Source organism: Agelaius phoeniceus, chromosome 7, assembly GCF_051311805.1.
Source record: "Agelaius phoeniceus isolate bAgePho1 chromosome 7, bAgePho1.hap1, whole genome shotgun sequence".
Taxonomy (NCBI): domain Eukaryota; kingdom Metazoa; phylum Chordata; class Aves; order Passeriformes; family Icteridae; genus Agelaius; species Agelaius phoeniceus.
The window spans coordinates 31,802,651-31,824,304 of record NC_135271.1 but is presented as its reverse complement, the minus strand read 5'-3'; the positions used below and the strand labels follow the sequence as shown (position 1 = coordinate 31,824,304).

At 38.9% G+C, this 21,654-nt stretch overlaps 1 protein-coding gene across 1 annotated transcript in view; it reads left to right on the top strand.

Annotated features, from left to right (window-relative positions):
• The window catches only part of CERS6 (ceramide synthase 6), a 97,697-nt gene that overhangs the window by 37,083 nt on the left and 38,960 nt on the right, over positions 1-21,654 (top strand). Inside the window, exon 4 of the mRNA XM_054636546.2 lies at positions 12,023-12,080. Coding sequence (XP_054492521.1) covers positions 12,023-12,080 — 58 coding nt within the window. The remainder of the gene's footprint in view (positions 1-12,022; positions 12,081-21,654) is intronic.

Below are 21,654 nucleotides of genomic sequence, written 5' to 3'. Positions count from 1 at the left end.
AGAGAAGGCTTCAGTTTTCCTGGGAACAGCACTGATTGACTGTGGCGTGGGAAGAAAAGTGAGAGAACCCACGGCAAATGTGGATCTGCCTAAAAAGAACTCCAACTCTTTTCACATGGAGACGATTTAATTTACTGCTAGACAAAGTGTTCCTTGGGCCCAGAGTGGCTTTTCCATGATGAAAGGGAAGAGGAGCTGTGCCAGAAGGGCTGTAGGCCATTTTTGACTGCCTTATCTTTCTTGCAAATGAATAGCGTGGGCACTATCTAAGGTAGAGTAGCTTCAATGTGACAAAAGCTGAGAGTGAAATTTAATGATAAACACACTTGCCTGAGATGAATGATGCCAAAGATCCAGCTCCAAACACACTATGCCAGTAACTTCATTACTAGATTCTTATTGTCACAGATTTCTCACGTTTTCTAACCCTTCCCTTCTTTTCAAACAATTACAATTCTGATCATGAACAGAGTGCAGAGAAACCCCAAAACCTACACTGCTCGCTGCTTCTTGAGAGGGAAGGGGTGTTTGGTGGGTTTTTTAGTTTTGTTTTGCTTTTGTTTTGTTTGTTTGTTTTTATAGGTTTTTTGTTGTTTTGTGCTGTGGGTTTGGGTTTTTTTTGTTTTGTTGTGGTTGGTTTGGTTTGGGTTTTTTTTTTTTTTTCGTGGGGAGTATTTTGATGGTTTTGTTGGTTGTTTGAATGGAATAATTCCTTTGCTGCCAGCGTTTGTAAGATATTCAGGCCACGGGCAGATGATGGTTATATGAAGAAAAACACAGTAGTAAAATCTCCTGTTTATAGATACTGTTTGTGTCGCAGCATTATAGTGAAAATAAATTACTTTTTCAGGAACCTTTCATAACCAGTATTCACGCCATAGAGTTGTGTCTGTCAATGTGGAAGAGAAGGTGTAATTTGATTTTTGGAGCCACAGAGACCCTAATGGTAGACCCTAGTGGTGTTACATACCTGCTTAAGCTTTCAGATGTTATGGTGATAAGTATTTATATGAAACATGAAATAGATAATTTCACTAGGTGGTGATTAATGTACATAATCACCAGGTGGTGATTAATGATCCAGTCAGAAAGTAATAAATGCAGCACTGAGTATTATTTTACTAGCAAGTCAGTCCTCATATCCCAAGGATTAGGTGATTCTGGCATGAAACCTGGAGTTCAAGTCACAGTTTGTAGTCACTAGGAAAGGTATCCACCTAGTAAACCTCAGATTGCAAAGCTCAGGCACTTAGCCCACTCTATTAGTTGCAGAGAATAGTCTGTCCATAGCTTTTCTTTCTATTTTGTGAATTTAGACCATTTGCACTCCTTTCTTCAACTTGAAAGTCCAACATGCGTAAAGGAGGGGAAAAAAGTGGTCAACTAAGTGTGCAAAATGAACTTTTCTACTTCCATGTATTTCTGTTGGGTTTTTATTATTCTTTTTTCTCTCTCCCTATGGCACAGCCTAAATCAAGAATATTACCTTGCTTATTGCCACACAGAATACAGAATCCAATAATGTCTTTGTTAATGTTTGATGTGTCAGAAAGCCAATGCAGGAGTGATTCCCAAACCACTTCCAGTGTCTTCCCAGTTTCAGTGTATTGTTTCTGCTCATACTACCAGTGTGTAGGCATGTCTGGTTTTCTCAAAGGAAGAGAGAGCATTCTGTCCTCTCCCCTTGTTGTCTGGCACAAAGGGAGAGAACCTGTGATGCTGTAAGTTACTAGCCTGGGATTTTGGAATGTCATCAGGCCGATGGCTTGTCTGTCCTACAGCTATGTACATTTAAGCAAGCTGTTTATTAGAGATATTTATGTGGTTTCTAAGGAGTGTCTGGAAGAAACATATGGCCAAGAGAGATGTTTTGAGTTTATGCAAGATTCTGCATGTGAAAACATGGAAATGTGCAGACTGAAGAGCCAAAGATCTATTTTTTCCTCCCCTTTATTCTCTAGAAGAAGTTTGGATACTAAATTGTCTGTAAGTAGGGTGTCTTTTAGTTTTGATGTAGGGGAGAGAAGAGCCTCTCTCTTGTATCCTAGCTAGATATTCTTTTTCCTAAGGAATTGAAATTTTGTTTATGCACATTTTGTTGTTGCTTTGGAGGAAGATTTTATCTGTCTGTGCCTGTATATGTGTGTGTGTGTGTGTGTGTGTTCATATATGTGTATAGATATAGAGGAGTACCAATTGGGAGGTTTTTTGCTTGTTATACGCGTTTGTGTGAAAATTCTGTGGGCTGTTTGCAACTTCTTGGACATACTGCTTTTCTCAACTAGCAGAGTAATTCTGTCCTACAAAGTTGTACTGGAAAAATAACTGTGCAAGGGAAAGAAACGAAGACAGCTGTTTGGTTGTTGAAATTCTGAACTGTGCTGATGCACATGATAACAGAATGTGTGAAAGAATTAATCAGTCTGTGCTCTGTGTTGAGCAGTAAAGCATTAGAAAATAAATAGGCTTTTAGCTCTGAGTATTTAATAGCATCAGGCTCTCCTAGGCCAGCTTCTAACACACTTCTGATCTGAGGAAAAATTTGTGGTAGATGGTACTTTGAGTCCATTTAATTTTGATTTGTCAGCTGCTCCAGTGCTAGATGGAATGAAGGACTTACCAGTGTTTCATGACTAGAAAAGCAAAGGGGGGATGAGTCTGTGAAGACCCACAACATGCTCTGCAGCAAGTCTGGTAGTTACTCTTCAGTGGCCACAGAACTGCACTATCTCCTTTGTTTTCCTTTGCTGTTTTCCATGGAATGGGAATTGCTGTTACTTGGGCAATCAGATATTTTGTATTGTGTTGATAAGTGGATTATGACATGAGGGGCAAGTAGGCTCAGGTGTTGGCAGAGTCACATTTGTGAGGCAGCTTTTGGATGAAGGATGTAGATGTTCAATGAAATGTGAAGGGAGTGGGAGTCTGTGAAATTGTTCCAGAACAGGGAAGATGTGACTTTGCTGAGTGCAAGAGGTGTTTATTATGGCTTCAGGTGGTAGGGCAGTTGAGAAAGGAGACTCTTAATTGCTAATAAATGGTAACTGAAGCGCAGAGTAACAAAGATGATCTGGCAATTTTTATCTGTCCTAAGCATGTAAAATACTGCCTTTTTACAATAGTACTATAAGAGTTGCATGTAGACTCTGGAGTTAATACATTCAAGGACCTATTACTCTCTTAAAAGAATTATGTCTAGTAACATCACTGAAGAGAGATGTGCTTGAATGCAAAGCCTCTGTAGAAAGTAAAAGTGAATGAGGCATTTATACTGAGACTCACGTCAGGGAAACTAGAGCTATACAAAAAGGCCTGGAGTCATGTTTGACTATGTAAAACCAAGACAGAAATCCTGATCTGTTTTACATCAGGGTAAGATGTAAAGTTGCTCCACAAGAGTAGCACTCAATAGTTCTGCATGTTACTGATTCCTTTGCTACTCTCTAAGCCATATATGAAGTCAGTATGGAAAAGTATTGATGGAGCCTTTTATTTTATGTAAATGTATGTTTTTGTATGATGTCATTCAACACTGGTTCACTGATGGCCTCCCTGCTCAAAGAGAAAGAGAGTTAAGACAGTATTGATTGCCTTGAGTTATGTAATACATAGTGATTTGTAGCTTGAGTCCCTGGACACACAAATAAGTGAATGGCTGGCAAGTTGTCCTAATTTTAAAGTTGTGAGAGCACAGTGCAGCCATGTCAGCAATTTTGATTCTTCTCTAACACTTGTTCTCTGCTAAATCTATATTAACCATCTTCCATGTACCTCCTCTCCAGTACACACTTCCAAAGGCAGACTCTGGGCAATCATGCCCGGCTGCTTCAGCGTGGTTTGCTGTGGGTTTATGCCTTCAGCTTTGCCTCTTGGAACATCTGTCTTTTTAGGCTGGGCCTCAGGACTTCTCACTGCCCTAACATGGTGTTAGGGAGAAATTACAACATTGGTTAAGTGTCAGGAGTTGCCAACCCTCTTTCCCGGCTATTCTGCTGGAGCAGACAGGCAAAGATGTCCATGCCATGTCCTCAATAATATGCTCACTGTATTTTAAGACTTTAGTGCTTTAAGCGCTTATTATTTTGCATCTTGTGAAATTCCCTCTTCCCTCAAGTTGAATTATTTAAAATTATGAATTCCCTGCCCTTACTGCCTTCTGTGACACAGTTTTTAACACAATTAATAAATTTAAATTAACTCATGCGCTCATCCTGCAAAGACACCATCACTTAGCATTATCATTGTACATTAAGCAAGGTTATAATTAACTAGATTTCCATTCTCTTGTGGGTTGTATGGGCTCACCATTATCTTATATTGTGGAAATTAAATAATTTCTCCCTAAGTTCTAATTAATGTGAACACAAATCCAAAATTACAGTCACAGTATAACAATTTAAGACAACTAAAGGAAAACTGAAAAGACTGCAGTAGCTACTGTTTTCTTGTGTTCTCTGCACCTTAAACTGTCTAGTTCTTCATTGTGGCAGAACAAGCTGCCACCTTCAGTCAGCCTCAGCTTTAAATAAAGTTGGCAAACTGGAGACAAGTGCCTTGAAACACTGAAGAGTTAAGTGGCAATAAGATATTATTTTATACACAGCAATGAATGAATTTTATTTTATACACTGCAAATCCTTACTTCTCTCTTCTCCCTTGTATTTATGTTATTACACAATTTTATTTCATATTTGATTGCCTTTCATTTTATAGATCCATGGACTATGCCTCTTCACAGAGACACAGAGTTAAGAGGAGAATTAGCTTTCACATTGTTTAACATTTTTCACTTACATATAACTAGGCATATAACTACACTGTTTTCTGTGTTAGGAAGTTGTCTGCCAATGGCAAGGGGCTTGCAGCTGTCTCTGTGAGAACATGTACGTGATGCTGATGGAGATGAGAAACTTCCTAGTTTGTCTAATGCTTTTGGGGATGATGGTAGGTAATGTAGCTATAGGCACATGGTAACCTATGTTTGATACAGCTTCTGTCTTCTGCTTTGGTGTCTCACCATTGACCTGCTGTGGCAGCACACAGAGCCCAGGCTGCACTGGGGACCTTTCTGGTAACTTCATCTCTATGCTCCTGTTTTGCATTATATGTAAACCCATGAACTCATTACATTTTACTGATACTATCAGTGTGACAGGCCCTTCTGCTTGTATTGACTGGTGACCAGGATTTGCTCATACAGGCATGTTTATTTTTCACTTCCCTGAAGTTCAAGAAACTAGCAGATTTAAAAAAGGGTATGTGAGATTTAAATACTTCACTAATTTTTTCAGAAGATTCAAGTAGTGCATCAGCTCATGTAGTCCTGGTTATTGGCAGGGTAAATCTTCTAAGCTCAGGCCCTGAAACAGCCTGAAATTGTGACTATCAGACAGGAAGTATTCAGTATAAGGTGCTGCAGAAAGTGTGCTTTGAAATTCTTGATGCTATCCCTTATGGTTAGTTTTTGACATACTTTAAGACTAATGAATATAGTTTGGTTAGATGGTGCTTCCTGGTAAATTTGGAGTTCTATCTTCTTTATCTGCTCTGATAAAAGCACTTTTGCAAGAACAATAGTGCAAAAATTTCCTGTCCCTCTTTCTTTGTACAGTGCTTGGAATGCTGAGGGAAAATAAATCTTTAAAGATAAAAAATGGACCAAAAAAAAGCCTTCACTGTAATGAGCAACTTGTAGAGGTTTTTTTTAAGTTTTCAATGATCCAACAAGCAATGAATGAGAGACACAGAAAGGGATGGAACATAAATGACAAAGTAAATACATTTCTTTGGCATGTAAAAGGGAAAACAAAATTGACAAGATGAGGTTTGAATACTCTGCTATAAACATTGCTTATCCTCCAATTTTAGCTAGAATAGCCCTGCAACTCCCACTTGGAAGTTGGGGAGGTTTATCTTCTGAAATGGAAATACAGAATGTGAAGACAAAGCAGGCCCTCCCTGGCAGACTGATCTCTGCCCGTGTAGTCAGAGGCTGTGTGGCTGCTGTGCACAGCCTGGGATGTGCTGCTGGCACATCCTCAGGGAAATGGGGAAGCAGCACTGGCACCCAGCCTGCCTCCACACAGGTCAAACCCCTAAGGGTTCAGCATCTGCTTCAGCAGGGCAAAAACCACTCTGGGGCACACTTAATGCTACAGGAAAGTAACATTCAGCATGGGAACAAAAGAAAAGAGGTAATGCATGTTGGTCTAAGAAGGTGGTTACCTGACACAAAGGTGCCCTATGCATACAAATGTTGGCCATCATTGCTGGACAACATTATTAGGTGAAATTCAAATGCAGTCTGGAAGATCCAAGTTTTCATTCCTCTAGAACTGTAAAGGAGTGGGACAGTGAGCAGCTGCTGTGTCTGCAGACAGGTGAGTCGTGAGATCATTGTGAGAATGGAGAGAGGAGGTCCCTGTTAGAAAGACTTTGGATTGGTTTCTCTCTCCAAGACTCATCAGCTGTTTGCATTGAGCATCACTGATGAGAAAACAGGTCTGCTGGTCAGACCACAAGGCAGCAACATCTGGTTTTTCTGTGTGTGCTTCCCATGAGCTTTCCAGATAATATCTCTTTGTAGGTCAGGATTTGGCAAGGATCATAGGTCTCTGAGGTCTTATTTTTATTTTATGTAGCCCTCAAAGTACTCAGAAGAGAACAGTTGCATAATCATTGAACAGAAACTATGAGGCCTAGAATGAGTTACCAAAACACCTTTTGTATTATACATATTTTCTGGCCTAATTATAAAACCACACTTTATTATTTATAAAACTGCATCACTTCAAAATTTATTACTGTGTTTCCTTTCCTCTTTTCTGCGCTACTAAATTTTGCTCTTAAGACTTTCAGAGATGCATTTCGAGCATACAAATTTAGGACAGGACTGGTCTCAAGTGGCACTGTAATACTAAATATTAAATAACTGATTCAAACTGCAACCAAGAGGAAAATTAGATGACAGTCAAGTCTTAATCCAGAAGATTGAAGAGGAGAGCAATGCAGTGTTCTCTATTTATCATGCCTGATATTTTACACATCTTAGTGAGTTGTGCATAACTGCCTTCTTCCTTATATAACATCTGCTTAACCACAGTGCAGGAACTATTTACCATTTGCATGGTCCAGGCTGACTCCATGCCAAAAGAGGCAAGAAGATTTTATTCATTTATTTACCTATGTATTATTTTCAATTAACATTTTTTTGTATCTGCTTGCATCTGTCAGGCTTTGTGGAAATGCAGCAAATTATCATTACAGAAATCTGGGAAGGCAGGAAATTGGAAGAGTGGAGCTTCTTCCATCAACCATACAGTCATACTTGCAGCTTTGCATTAGAATAGGTATCAGGATTGAAGATAAGTAAAGATTTAGTGGAGTCTACTGTTTGACCTCCTATTTATTGGATGGATTAAGCATTATTTTTCACTGTTCTGTCTTGTATTTTTACATTATTTGTTGCCTAAAAATAGTATCTTTAGGGACGTTTTTTGTTGGTTTTGGGAGAAGGGTTACCTTTTGTTGTGTTTAGTTTTGGTTTTAACTTAAAGTTGGAGTAATAGGTAGGTAGACAATGTCACAAATATTAAGAAGTTGATCCAGAAGTTCAGAGTCCATTTTTTTTAGGATGATCCTGTAAATATTTGTCTTTAGAGGTAGTCATCTAGAAGGAATGTAAACCTCTGGCTATGTCAGAAGCAATATTAATTGGATTAAGTATTCTTGAGTGAATCAGAAAGTTGAAGGCTGTCATACTGTAGTTGGGGGAGCAGAAAAATGCAATTTGAGGATAAAACAGACTGCTTTAAGTCACAGTGAGCATGTGTGGAACTTAGTGGTGCTTCTCATTTAAAAGAAATGAACACTGAATACTGCTTAAGCTCAGCCTCAGAAATGCTCCTTTGAGCACTCTCACAGTGAATAAAATTTTCACAGCCAAAGGAAAGCATTGCAGCAAAAAGTAGTTTTCAGTCCCAGCTAATGAGTCCATAGCCCAGGTACATGTTTGTGCAGTCCATTCAGATTGTGAGGACTGGAATGGAGAAGCTGTGTAATGGTACTTCAAGCCTTCTCATCTCCAGAACCAAGACCTGCAACTGTGGAGATTGCATGAAGCTCAGTTTGACTTTCAGTCCAAAGCCTGAGCACAGAGGTCTGTGAGCCACTGCCAGAAGGTGAGCAGGGGATGATGGAGAACAGCAAAACTTACATTTTACTGGAATCCTTCATTTACACATGGAAGTGTATTTCCATGGAAAAACTTCAGGCATCTGCATTTTCTCTGAAAATAGTTTTCAGAGCCAGAGAGCCAGTTTCTTCAAGTGCAGACAATGTGGTGAGCCTATGACTAGTTGCTAAATAACAATGAGGTTTTTTTAAGGTTAACTGTTTTGAAGTGTGGCATTCTTACATTGCTGTTTGTGGCCCTGTCTGTAGCAAACCAGTGGCAAAGGCATCTCTGTAAATAACAGCTACAATTCTGCAAGAATAATGGGTTTTATGTTTTTAACATTCTGTATTTACTGTGTTTGGTGTTTTGTTGTCAGCAGTTAGATAGCTTTGGATCCTTGCTGAGCAGCAGACACTGGTTTGGCATCAGAGCCATAAGCACTGTGCACTGCGAGCTGGGTGCTGCAAAGTTCTGCAGGAGTGCCAGTGTTCACAGCCTGGCCACTCAGTCTTCCTGCAAAAACAGTGGAAAAAAGGGAAAACTGCAGGAGCAGAGAGGCCTTGTGGCTCTTCACCCTTGCCCTAGGGAGAAGTGTTGTCCATTTTTCTTAGGGAGGCACCCCTGCTGAGCTCACTCAGCTGGACATGAGCCCCATGTGGTGAGCTCTGCAAAAAGTATGGAGTAGGGAAGTGCTTTGCTTGACCACTGATTAAGCCTTTTTTTTTTTTTTTTGTTAGCCATAGTTTAATTTCATATTTCAGTGCAAAAATTCAGAGGAAAATTTAAAGGAAAAAATTTCATTGGTGTGATGAAGGGAACCTGACAAGACATAAGCATGAAATTGGTGAAGTGCTTGCTCAAGTGGGCACTTTAAATAGGTTTTGCTGAATTGAGCATGCCATGGGTATATCAGGTTAGTTGGTGGAGGCTCTCCAACTTTTCCATCTTTTTAGATGATGTTCTGTGTCATGCTGAAGCATCTTTAAAATTTCATTAGCAGCTCAAAGTTAAAGGGGTTGAGACTGCTGTGGACTGGGAATGCATTCAAATGTAGAACAGGAGCAGTCAGATATGCTGCTGCACCTTTGAGGGACTCTACAGCATTCTTTTTAAGACTACATTAGAAAATAATTTATTTTTCTGTTATGGCAGAGTCACTCTTCAGCTTGACTTTTTTGCTGCAGGGTGTCACATTCATGTTTGAAGCACTGGCCTGGTAAGCAACAGCACAACCTGAAGAATTTGCTGGAAGGTCCATAAGTCCATTTGATCTCCCTTGTTCAGATGCAAGCCTGGTTCAGTTTGGAAGTCTTATAGTGGAGGACTAAAGTGAACCTCATAAACCTTATTGTGAGCAGACAGATCAGGTCTTTCAGAGCTCTTGTGCCTTGAGTGCTTTCGTCTAGGTTTGCTGGATTTAAACTAACTTCAGCCTTTCAAGCAGCACACTTAGTCTGTAAATGGGTAATTCAGGTTTTGTCTCTATACAACTGACCAAAGGAATGTTTGAAGTCTGAGGGACAGAGTAAATTCTCACAAAACAGAGAAGCTTCAGCTGTTTTCATCTTTCAGTCAAGCATGAATTGATGTGGCAGTGGCCCATGATGGAGTGCTTCACCTTGTGGCCTCATCTGTATGTCTTTAATAGGGCAGAGAATATTGCTGGGGGAAAAGGGGAACAAAAGATATTTTAGTGTGCATCTTGCCTTGCTTTTCCTGTTCTCTTGGGCTCTGCTACTGCTGCCTTAGAAGAAGTTGCTTTCCCTGCTGAAGACAACCAGCTGTGACCAAACAGCAACAGTATCCAGTGACATGTGGACACTCAGCATGAGCTGCCCATGCTTAAGGAGGGTATTAGAAAGTGTCCTAGGAGGCACCTAGGACATCTTCCCTTTCTTGGGTTCTCTAACTATTCAGACTGTGCTTAGGCTAGAGGCACAGACTTTTCAACATTAGATTTGGGACTACTACCTAGGACAAATTTGAGACAGCGCTTCATCAACTACCACTTTGTGAATTCAGTTGGAATAAAACTCAATAACCACACACTAAGAAAGGTGTCCTCTTCCATGATGTCCTGTGCAGACAGAAAGAACATTTTGCCCAAGTTCCCAAATGCAGAGATGTTTTGGACACTGGGCTAAACCGTGAATAGGTGTGATTACTGCTCATAACATTTTCCCTTTATTTGCATTTCCTCATCAATGGGCTTCAGTGAGACCCAAATAGAGGCATTAAGAAGTATGTACTGTAGATTGAAATCCATCATTCATATTAGAGTACTTGTTGCAAGAGAATTGATTTGAGAGTTCACCTTTGGAGGAATCTTGCTTGGACATATCTGCACTGTATGAAAGGTATTTCTCACATACATTCTGTCCAAGTACTCTATGTTCACAGTGTCTTGAAAGTGCCAGCATGAAAACAGCGTACCATGTTACTACAGTGCCCAAACCCTTGAAGGCTTTGCTATTTCTCTCATATCAGTTTAATAAATCAATTTCTTCCATGCTATAGGACTACAGTGTAAAATAGAGTTTCTGTTCAACTGAAGTATTGCACTTTAAATCTCATTGATGTTCTTACACTCTCCTCAAATTGGCAGAGAGTTATTTATGTATGACACAACTGTCTTTCTAAATACTTGTAAAAGTAGTTTTGAAGATAAAAGTTTGGATTAACCTTTAACATAGGAACATTTTCAGTTTTGTAACCATTCCAGTAATGTTTGAAAGCACTCCAGTGCCAATTAACTGGAAGCTAATAGTTTTGCCAATGGAGAGAAAGTTGTAAGTGCTGTAAAATGTGTCATTGAAGATGATTCACGTTGCAGCATTGCTTCACACTAAGGTAGCTAAATCTCATCCTGCTATAAACATTATGATTATTACTTCTCTGGTGTTTATATTAAGCATGTTTGTGTAGTCAGTCCAACCCTTGGGAAAAAAAAAACAAATGAGGAATTCCTCTAAGAATTTATACGGCACAAGGTTATGATTTTATTTTCTTAGACTTACAGTAGTTCTTTCATAAGTGAGTAATGGGTCCAAGAGATAGGAAGTTACTCTGTCTTCTTTTCTTGAAGACTGGAGAAAGACAGAGGTGAGGATGATTTTGTATTAAATCTCCTGGTGTTTTCTCTTATTTTCCATGGAATCCTGTTCTTAACTTCTAGTTTGCCTCTATCTGAAAAGAAAAACCAGAAGCTCAGCAATTATTCTGAGTGCATTTGGGAAAATGTAGATCATTTTTATCAAGGGATGCATGGGAAGTGGATGTAAATTATGGATATATATCTGTATCCAGCATATCTATCTGTCCTAAATGCACTCCCTAAAACCAAGTGTGGAGTGCTGGGATCTGCCAAGTGAATTTCCAGCTCATTGTGAATGGCACTTTTCATTTCTAAAGAGTCTGTTTGACAGGCAGTATTCCCAAGTCACCTGTTGAAGTCTTAATAAAATTCTTATTATCTTTTTCCTGGTGTCTAGTAAGAGATGAACTTTCCTGCAACAGATGGGTAAATTGTCCTCTCTCCTCCAATGTCCTGCTAGTTTTCATTAAACTTTTAAAAACTTAATATCTTTGAAAATGTGTGAGGATTTTCTTCCCTCCGTTTAGATAAAATCAGCAAGTATTTTCAGAGAGCTGATGAGAGGCCAGGAAAAGCAAAATGAGCACAATGCTTGATAACAGAAGTTATAGAAAACCAGACCAAAATTTTGCTTCAACTTCTGTTAATTTAACCAGGGTGTGGTGGTTTGGTGGTGAAATAAGAAATCATGTGTTGAACTGTAAAATATGTAAACCTGGTATCCTAGAGTTAATCTCTTGTGCCTTTTGCAGGTGGAGATTTACATTTTACCTTTATATATTTACCTATGGAGTACGGTTCCTGAAAAAGGTAGGCACTTATATTATTATGCTTTCATAATCACAGACTTGAAGTCTTGTACAGGTACGATATAAAGCTCAGGAATAAAGTCAATGTTCACAAGGAGTGAAAATTGAAATTTAATTTGCATTCATAAAATGCTTTGCTACTAGCATTGGTAAGGAATATAAGTTCTTATCAATATTTAATGGGGTTCTTCTGTGTGAGGAAATGGACCAAGATACCAACTTTGAAAGAGAAGATGATACTTTGTTACTAGCTGCCAGCTCCAGTCTACTGTTTTTAGATCAGGTTTAAATTATTTGTGACTGCAGAGTGGGTGGGTGGCCCACAAAATCATTTAATGTGAAGCATTTCCATCCAATCCTCATTGCCCCCATTCTTTGTAAAATGGCAAATGCTAGATGTGACCATCCCCATCTTAGTTTTCAGACTTCTGAATGAGATGTTTTAGCACTGAAGGACTAAAGCTAGCATACACTACAGCATTCTTTGTGTATTTATAAATCACTAATATTTGAAACATAAAAGATAAGTAACCAATTAAATTTCCACTTTGATCATGTATATGCAAATTCTTTGGTTTCTGAATGAAACTGAGATTTTTCAGCTCTACCATTTGTTTCATTTGCATGTCTACAAAACACTTCTTTGCAGAGTACCACACCAATAGTCATGTCAACAAAACATTAAGTTCCAGTGAGTGCCAGTGGCATTAAACTGACTGTTTTGCTTATCATTAACACAGGAATGAGATAATGTTTTTGTTTTCCTCAGTAATATTTGTAGTTAAATAAATGGTGGCTTTGCTCATTAAGAGTTAATGGTCTGACTGTGCTCCAATTAAATGGAAAAAATATCATTATCTTTGGTGATAAAGAAACAGAGCAAAGAGTTCAGGATTAGCTTGTTTCTTGCTTGCTCACCCTTGGTGCTAAGCAGTGCCTGTATAGTGCTGTAAAATGAAAAAACAAGCATATGGAAGCAAAGCTTCCAGGTGACATATATAGACTTTTCACATTTAATTTCCTTTCTTTAATTGCCCATGAGAATTACAAACTCACAGAAGAGGATTAATTTTCTGTGAGTCTTCTGAAGTCTGTACTGAGACTTGGAAACCTGAAGTTGCATGTAGGTATTCTACTGGGAAAAGAATCATCAGCTTGGATAAACAAATCAGACTGAATTTTTCAAATTCAGTCTTGAAGTAAGGCAGATGATACAAGTATGCTGTGGCTATATTTAAAAAATGCTGGGTGCAACAAGCTTCTGTGTGTATGCAGCTGATGGAGTGTCCTTCCTAATGAATCACCCCCTACGGGAGGACTGAGAACTGTCTGGTGGGTAGTTACAATTTCTAGTGGTGCATCTAGCTTGCAAAAGAACAGGGAAAGCCATGTTGAAGTGTAAATTTGACTCCAAAAGGCCACTCAAGGGACATAAATGTATGGAAGGCAAATAAAAAATAGCAGGGTAGTATGAAGGAAAAAAACTCGACAGGTAGAGCTCCACTTCTTCTGTTATGAAATTTCCCCTTTCTTGAAACTATAGGATGTTTCAAATGAAGGAACTGAAGTGCTTATCCTCATGTGTGCACTAACCACTGAGCCAGTGAGCTTCTGTGTGACAGCAGGAGATGTTCTGTTAGTGGCCCACAGTTTCTGTGTGCACATTGAGAGAAACTGGCTTCATGCTTTTTTGTGAGAGACAATGTTGTGTTCTGTTGCTCAGCTGAGCTGACTGATTCTTTGCCTCTTTTTGGAATAAAATAGCAGCAGCGATACATGTACATGCTATAGCCCAGAGAGAGTACTGTAGAAATTGTGATTTGTAATTTTCAGATTGCTTGTAGTCCAGAATTTTAGAGCCTAAAGTCAGACCACCTTCATTAGAAAGACATGAAAAGAACTTGTTAATAAAGTGGTGGCTGGTTATTGACATTGTTTCTGTATTACAGTTCACCTATTATTCAGATTGTTAACTTTAGATGAAGAAAATAATGGCTGTTATGCACAGCCACTTCATAAAATTAAATTGCTATATTCAAAAAATATACTGGTGCTCTAGACAGTTTTCAGTCTTTGTAGCAGTAGGACAGACTTGATTTTGTCATAAAATTTCCTCAGCTATTGGAAAGCTATTTGCAGAACACATTGCACGTTACATCATTTGGAGCAGAAAAAATTACCTGCATCAGAATATTCAATATTTCATTTATTGTTTCCATCTTTTGTTGCCCTACCTGCTGCATCTACTTTTTCATGAAACTAATGCTGCTGCATATTTTGTGGAACAGAACAATAAAAGAAATGCAGCATCTTGGAAAAATGCATACCACTGTTTGGATTAGGTCTGATTGTCTGATTCATAGAATAAGACTCCTTAAAGCAGGTAGATTTTTTTCTGGTTTTAGGACTGAAATACCAAAGCATGAGTTTGGAAAATATTTACCACCTTGGTTTAAATCACAGCTGATTCTAGCAAACAACACTGTGGCAAAAGCTGGGAGGGAGGGGGTTTACCTCCAGAGCTCTTGGTGTCTCTTTCACTTATTAATCAATTGAGCAGGCCTTCTGCTGGGCACATTTTCTGCTCTAGTCTGCATCTGTTGTGATGCTTCCTTCCCACATTCTTCCCAAAAGGTTGTTATATTATCTGTTACTGAAGCCTTGTAATTCCTTTTGTTCAGAGAGCTTATTTGCCCAATGCTGGATAAATATTCTCATTTAAATGAAGAATGCCAGAGGCCACTGTGGAGCCCTTTTAACACAATGCTGATATTTGATATTGTACTGTGCTATTAGCAGAGGGATAATGTGATACATAGGCCACTAAGGGAGGAAATGAAGCCCACATTTGGTAGATTGTACTTGCTTTAAAATTGATTTGGATTCTCTGGAGGGTTTGATTCCTTTTTTATTTTTTACTCATAAAACCAATTGCTGAGTTTCTGTAAGTCATGAAAATTTTTAAGCTAAAATAATTTTGGATGTTAAAATTGAATTATAACCTTTTTCCTTTCTGAAAAACACCTGAACATTAGGTGATAAATAAAACAATTTCTAATTCACTGAGTGAGCAAAAAAGAATACCCATGCTCTGGAGTCTTTTGAAGAATGCCATTGTGAGAAAGGGGAAATACCATATTACATTTTTAAATAAGCATCACAAGTGGAAAAGGTTTCCAGGAAGACCAAAGTTAGATGCTATCTCATGGAAAAGGAATTTGTTTCAGATTTATCTTCAGAAAGGCATAAAATTTGTTGAGGGCATTTAGGAGAGATTGATAGAGTGTTTTGAATGCCTGAGATCTAAATCATGAGTCATGCTGTGAGAAAGATCAAAGCTACTGAAGAAACCTAGTTTTAAATGACTGCAGCACCTCGGTGTACATCAACAAGGAGAATGAAAGCATTTTGGACAATGAGGCTTTGTAAGAGAAGGCGAGTCAGCATAGGAAGTAATTCACTGTGTAAGCTGTTGGAAGTTAAGATAATAACTGCATCAGGCAAAAGAGGACAAAGCTAGGCAAGCTGGCAGAATTTATTTCTGGCTGAAAGGAAACTGAAGGGTTTTGAAAGAAAAAGCAAAAGGAGAATATCAATGGTATCCTAATTCAGTAATAGGATGACAACAGGACTTTCAAATGTATACAACGGGGACAAATTTTACATAATCATAGGAAGGAAAAGCAACACACTAATTTAAAAAATGCATCTAGAATTGAATTTCACTTTATCTGTTTTGAATCCAGCTGGGGGTATTTAATAACATCAGAGTAGTAAGTAAATGCTGTGTAATCATTAAATTGGCAAGTCAAGCTGGTACTGAGCCATGTACAGCATCTCTGCTGCTTGTGCATTGCGCTGTCGTTTGGGGCAGTCAAGGAGGGGCTGCCACACCTCATATCCCCCTGTGGACTGGTTGCTAATTTTGCCTTCAGCACAGTCAGTATTCATTTTCTTGGCAGCCCAGCTTTCTGAAAGACTGAAAATTTTTCAGGGTCATATCATAAAAATGGCAGATATAGAAAAAATTCCTCACAAAGTGTTATATTTGGGCAATTTTATGATAAAAATAGTATTAATTCATCTGTAAACTGAGGTAGCTCATTCATACCTGTAGTAAAGTATTAGCTCAGCACTCTATTGCCATGAGCTTTTCATGTTTTTCTATTCAAATTAATGAAGCAGTCCTGTTTTTCACAGCTAATTAAACCTGAGCAAAGAGTACATGTTTGGATGTAAGCAATAGTAATACAGGTTATTATACAGTAATAGTAATACAGGTTATTACTAATGTAACTGGTGCCTTGCATTGCCCTTGTTCAGTTGCACTCACTACTGACTTGGAGGAGGATAGCTGTATTCTCAATTACATTAGTAAAACCTGTAGAACAAAATGTATTTTTATACCAAAAGTGCTTCAAATCATTAAGCTGCTTCATTTTATCTTTCAGTAGTAGAGGAAAAAATCTTGGCAATGAATAAATATATCATCAATGATCTTTTTTGGGTTTTTTCCTATTATATTCCCTTCCTATGTTAACCTGTCACAGCTCTCAGAGCTTTATCATTTCTTCTCCCTATTGATGCTCTTGGCTACTGGCTCTTGAACAGTGCCAGGTTAGCATGGGGAAGTACTGCTGTAAATTTGAAACTAATTCAGAGTTTTGCTTCTATTTTTTAATTGCTGTTATCTCACAGGTAACTTAAGAAGTTTCTTCAGGGATTTTTGCCCTGTTCCCAGAAATTGTAGGCTCAAGAAGATGAGGAAGAGAAAATTCTTTCCTCTTGCCCAGTTACTTTAGGTTTTTTTCTGTGGCACAAATTTACTATTTATGGTTTTATACTAAAACTTAGTACAAATTTGTGATTTATGAAACAAAATCTTATGCAATTTATGATAGTTCCCTTGTTCTCATCCCTACCAGCCAGTGTTATTGCTAGTTGTTTTAATAGATCAGTTGCAGAAAACTGCAAGTTATGTCAATAGATCCATCAGCAGATGACAAATGGAAACATCAGACTTGTGTCTTTGCATTTCCTTAGCAGGAGGGGAAGGTGAAAAACAGAGAGAAAATGAATATAACATTTTATGTAAGTTTAGACATTCTGGGAAATTATTTTGGCTGTCTTCTTTTGCTTTAGAGAAGAAAATGTTGTTATTATGGTCACTGACTCAGAACTGAGCAGGAAAAAATTCCTTGCAAGCTGTGTTTTTATATTTAAATTAATTAACATTTCCCCCTTCTGTCTTCCTGTTAGAGGTAAACACAATATGAGAGAGATTCTCTCACTGGGATTTTTTTTCATTTAGTACTTAGTACTTGTGGCATTATTACATACACCAAGAAATGTGATTCTTGGGGTGTTCTCTGCAGGGCCAGGAGTTGGACTTGATGATCCTGATGGGTTCCTTCCAACTCAGCATGTTTTGTGATTCTAAGTATTTCAGTTGTAATGAAAAAATGCAGTGGTTGCAGGAGTGGAAGGGAAGCAGCTGCTTCAGTGTGTCCTTACTCACTGTTGCTTAGGGCTGTGCCTCATTTTAGCTGTGCTCAGTGACCAGGGTGCTTAGAGATGGGTTCCAGTGCAGTGCCCACACACTGGGGTGGCTTTTGGCCTGCCTGTTCCAGCAACCTGTCTGAAGGAGTTCTGCTCGCTCAGTCAGGTGGGACTTGTGGTGTCTGTGTTGAGAAGCAGTCAGCTCCTTCTGCCAGGGTTTTAGTGGCACTACTTGAGAGTGGGAAGTTCACTAATGAAAGCTCTTCTTCACCACCTGCCCATTATGGCACTATGGGATTCAAATATATTCTAGCCTCTCCAAGGCCCTGTGAATTAGAGAAAACCTGTATTTCCTATTAAAGATTCTGCAGTTGCAGTAACTTCCTAACTTTCAGACTGTCAGAGATGATCCTGAGACCTTGCTACAATGTGCCTATATGAAAGTACAGTAAAAGACATCAGCTGGGGCTTTGGTTTGGCCTTTCTCTATACAGTGTGTTTCCAGTAGGCAGTGTAGGTTCATAAATACCACAATCTTAAACATCTGGGTTCAGGCATGAAATTTTATTTGATATTTACCTTGGTATGGAGTTACTACTATTAAAATTTGACTCTGGCTCCCTTCATGGACTGCATGCAGTGGTGGAACATGTTGTATGTCAGTGAAGCAAGCCACAGCGAATCCTGCAAGGGAAAGCAGCTGCCTGAGGATTTCCAAAACTCAGCATCAGGAGTACAATGAGTCTGGTAAACACTTGCCATCAACACATGGTATTGGAAGGCAGTGGCTGGCAGAATCAGACACATGGACTCTTCTGGCAGAGCAGCCACAAATAGGAACATAATTACAGAAAGTAGATATGTAATGTTGAGTTTAATTATTCACCACTTTCCTGTATGCCTTTGAGTAACCATAGTATCAGAGCACTGGAAACCCTGGAGCTTTGTTGAAGCTGCATGCTGTAGGAAAATTAGGAGTAGTCTGAAATGATATTACTCTGCAATGATCAATAAGGGTTGAAGTGCCCTATTTTATTTTTTTAATTATTTGCTCTTGGGATTTTTCCTGGTCTCTTAAAAGGTTTAATTTTATGCAGGTCTCCCTCCTACCAAGATAAGGTTTCCCAAGTGTAAACTTCAGTACTCTCTCTGAACAAACTAATTCCAGGCATGCAGTTATGTGTTGCTTTTTTAAATAAAGTAAATCCATAAATATCCTCCTAGATGCAAATGCTAGGCTAATTGATGTGGTCTGGCATCGTGATCAAAAATAGAAGGCAGCTCTAAAGCTAATGTACAGCTGCTTTGCTTCATCAAAGGGTTGTCAGGCATCTGGAGTGCTCGGGTGAATGTGTCCACTACTTTCTATGCACAGTTCTTACAGTGTAGATTGAGGAACTACAAAATACATTGAATAGTGTTTCTGGGAACTCTAGTCTAGCTCCTGTAATATTTATGTAGATATCCAGCTGCTCTAAGATGTCATAGCACCAATGGCCACTCAGCTTGCTCATGACCAAACAGTCCTTGAAAACGTTGTCATTACACATGAAGGCAAAAGTTTTTAAAAGTTTTGTTTACTACAAAGCAACCAGCAGAGCAAGTGTCAGAGGAAGAAGGTACACTAAAGAGAGCAAATATTTTGATGGCTGGGCTTGGTAAGGGGACTGGTGGCTGTCTGGGAGAGGAGAGAGAGAGGAGATGCTGCAGTCACCAAATTCTCTGTCTGGAGTGTTCTTCAATTCTCTTCAGTGCATTGCCTTAATATAAGAACCCTTCCAGATTCTAATTATCAGTTCCTTTTGCCAGCTTCATTTTCCTCATGAGCTGTAAATTGAAAGTAAACTTTTATCAACACAAGACATAAGCTCCAGATCTCTGTACTATCATTTTATGTAATACATTAAAACTTGAATTTGTATTTTTTTCTAAAACCTTTTTTTGAACACACATATATTTGCATTTGAATGTCAAGTGCATTGTGCAGTGATTGTTATTAATCTTAGCCTTTATAGTTCTTCCATATTTTATGGTTTCCCATTAGCAGAAGTGTTATGTTTGGAAGTCAACAGTGCAGATTGCTGAGAGGAAACACTGAGCACTCTTCATTGCAGAAGCATTTTTTCCCCTAAAACCTTTTTTCTACAGACACAAAGCACTAAACTCTAGAGGGAAAAAAACCCCAGTTCTGCAGAAACTTAAAACAGCTTGCTTAGTCACAATATATGAAAAAAGAACCTCAGGAGGTTCATTGACAATGTGTCATATTGTCTTCACTTCTGTAGTTAGCTATGCCAAGAAATACCAACAACTGCTTGGATCTGTGAAGGATTTATGAAATTTCTATTCCTGGTGTGAGAAGCAGCTGCATCCTAAACCAAATCAAGTCACTGCAAGGAAGAACCTGCACAAGTTGATGCAAAATAGTAGCCATGGATTTTGTTGTTTTGCTGAGTCCTCTTTGTTCCCAGCATGGTGTTTTGTCAGAACTCGGTGATTTTGTGGGTAGAGGGAAGCATACATGATTTTGATGTGTAGGTGACCTGCAGTGGTGCTTGCAGAGTCAGTTTATTGCACAGTTCAGCCTGTGCTCTTGGCATCGTTGGCTGCTAAGGCCGTGCCCTCAGAGCCTGTCGTGCGTGGCCAGTGGAGACTGGCAACTGTCTGACGTGTGCTTTAAATCAGCAGAACTTTAGTTTGAGAAATTCTTAAGTAGTAGCAAAACAAATACAACAGTAGCAAGGGATGTTGCTGTATTCAGGGCAGCTTTTCAGAGGATAGTAGGAAAAAGCACATCTTTAGGAAATCAGAGAGTTTCCAAGACATCATAAGGCAGACTTAGTGCAAGATGGTAGAAAATTTGAAAAGCTGACTCAGAAAGTTCTGGTTGTTGTGTTACGAATTTTCTAAAAATCAAGAACAATGAGGAATCATTTCATTTTCTTTCTGCTGGAGAGAAGGAAGCAGCAAAATATTTATACTTGTGAAAAAAAGAAAAGGTGACTTTCTGTAACTTTTTAAGTGTTGGCTTGTTTTACGACAATTAATACCAAGGGGTTTTTCTGTAGTTAAGAGGAATAAGAATGTATTTGTTTGTATTTTATATGCAGAAGCAAATATTTTCATGGATATATATGCTCCTTAAGATTGAAAGGTGGCAGCAGGCTGCAGTTACACTGATCTTCATTGAGCCAAGAAGATAGGGAAGGAAGCCCAGGATCATTGTGGAATTTGTATCTAAGAGTCTAACTTATTAAAACATCTCTTGGGTTTGCCATGCATGGATGGAGTAATTTTTATAGTAGAACATAGAGCCACTGGCAGAGGAGAGTAAGGAATGATGCTTTTGGTATTGCCAGGTAATCTAACTTTCCTTCTAATGTCAGCAGCCATCCAGCACACCATGCCAAGAGGATGCAGGTGTTGCAGGGAAAATAAAGAAATCGAGCATTTCAATTTACCTCTAAGCAAGTGCTTATTCAACCAAGTGATGTCCAAAAGGAATTTTTATTAATACATTGTAAAAGAAAAAGGTTGCTATAATCCCTACCCATAATTGGGGGAAAATTACTATTGACATACTATTTCATTTAGACAAGTAGAAATGCACAAAAACAAATCCAACCAATGGAATAAAACCTAACAAAAAAAACCTACTACCCAACACCACAAAAAACCTGTTAATTATGAATAGTTGTCCTTCTCCTAATGTTATGAAAGGTGCAGTTGACTAAATGGCTATCAGTTCCAGTTCCTGGATAATAAAACATCTGTGCACAGTGTCAAATGTTACTGTATTTTGCAGTGAACAGGAAGCTGGTAGTCTCCTCCTGTGCTGTTGCAGTTGCACTTTGGGTAGATGAGATGGAAAGCTGGGGATACACTGAAGGAGGGAGGGGTCTGCCAGGGGGAGCAGGAGCTGCTGCTCTGCCTGTGCTGGGACAAGGCAGCTGCTGCTGAGGAGGAGAGTTTGGCTGTGTCTTGCCCTGTACAGGGTATCAGACAGTGGAGGTTTGCCCCTGGGGTGTAAGAGCAAATTGCACACAGCATTTTGGGGCTAAGTGAGAGCTGATCAA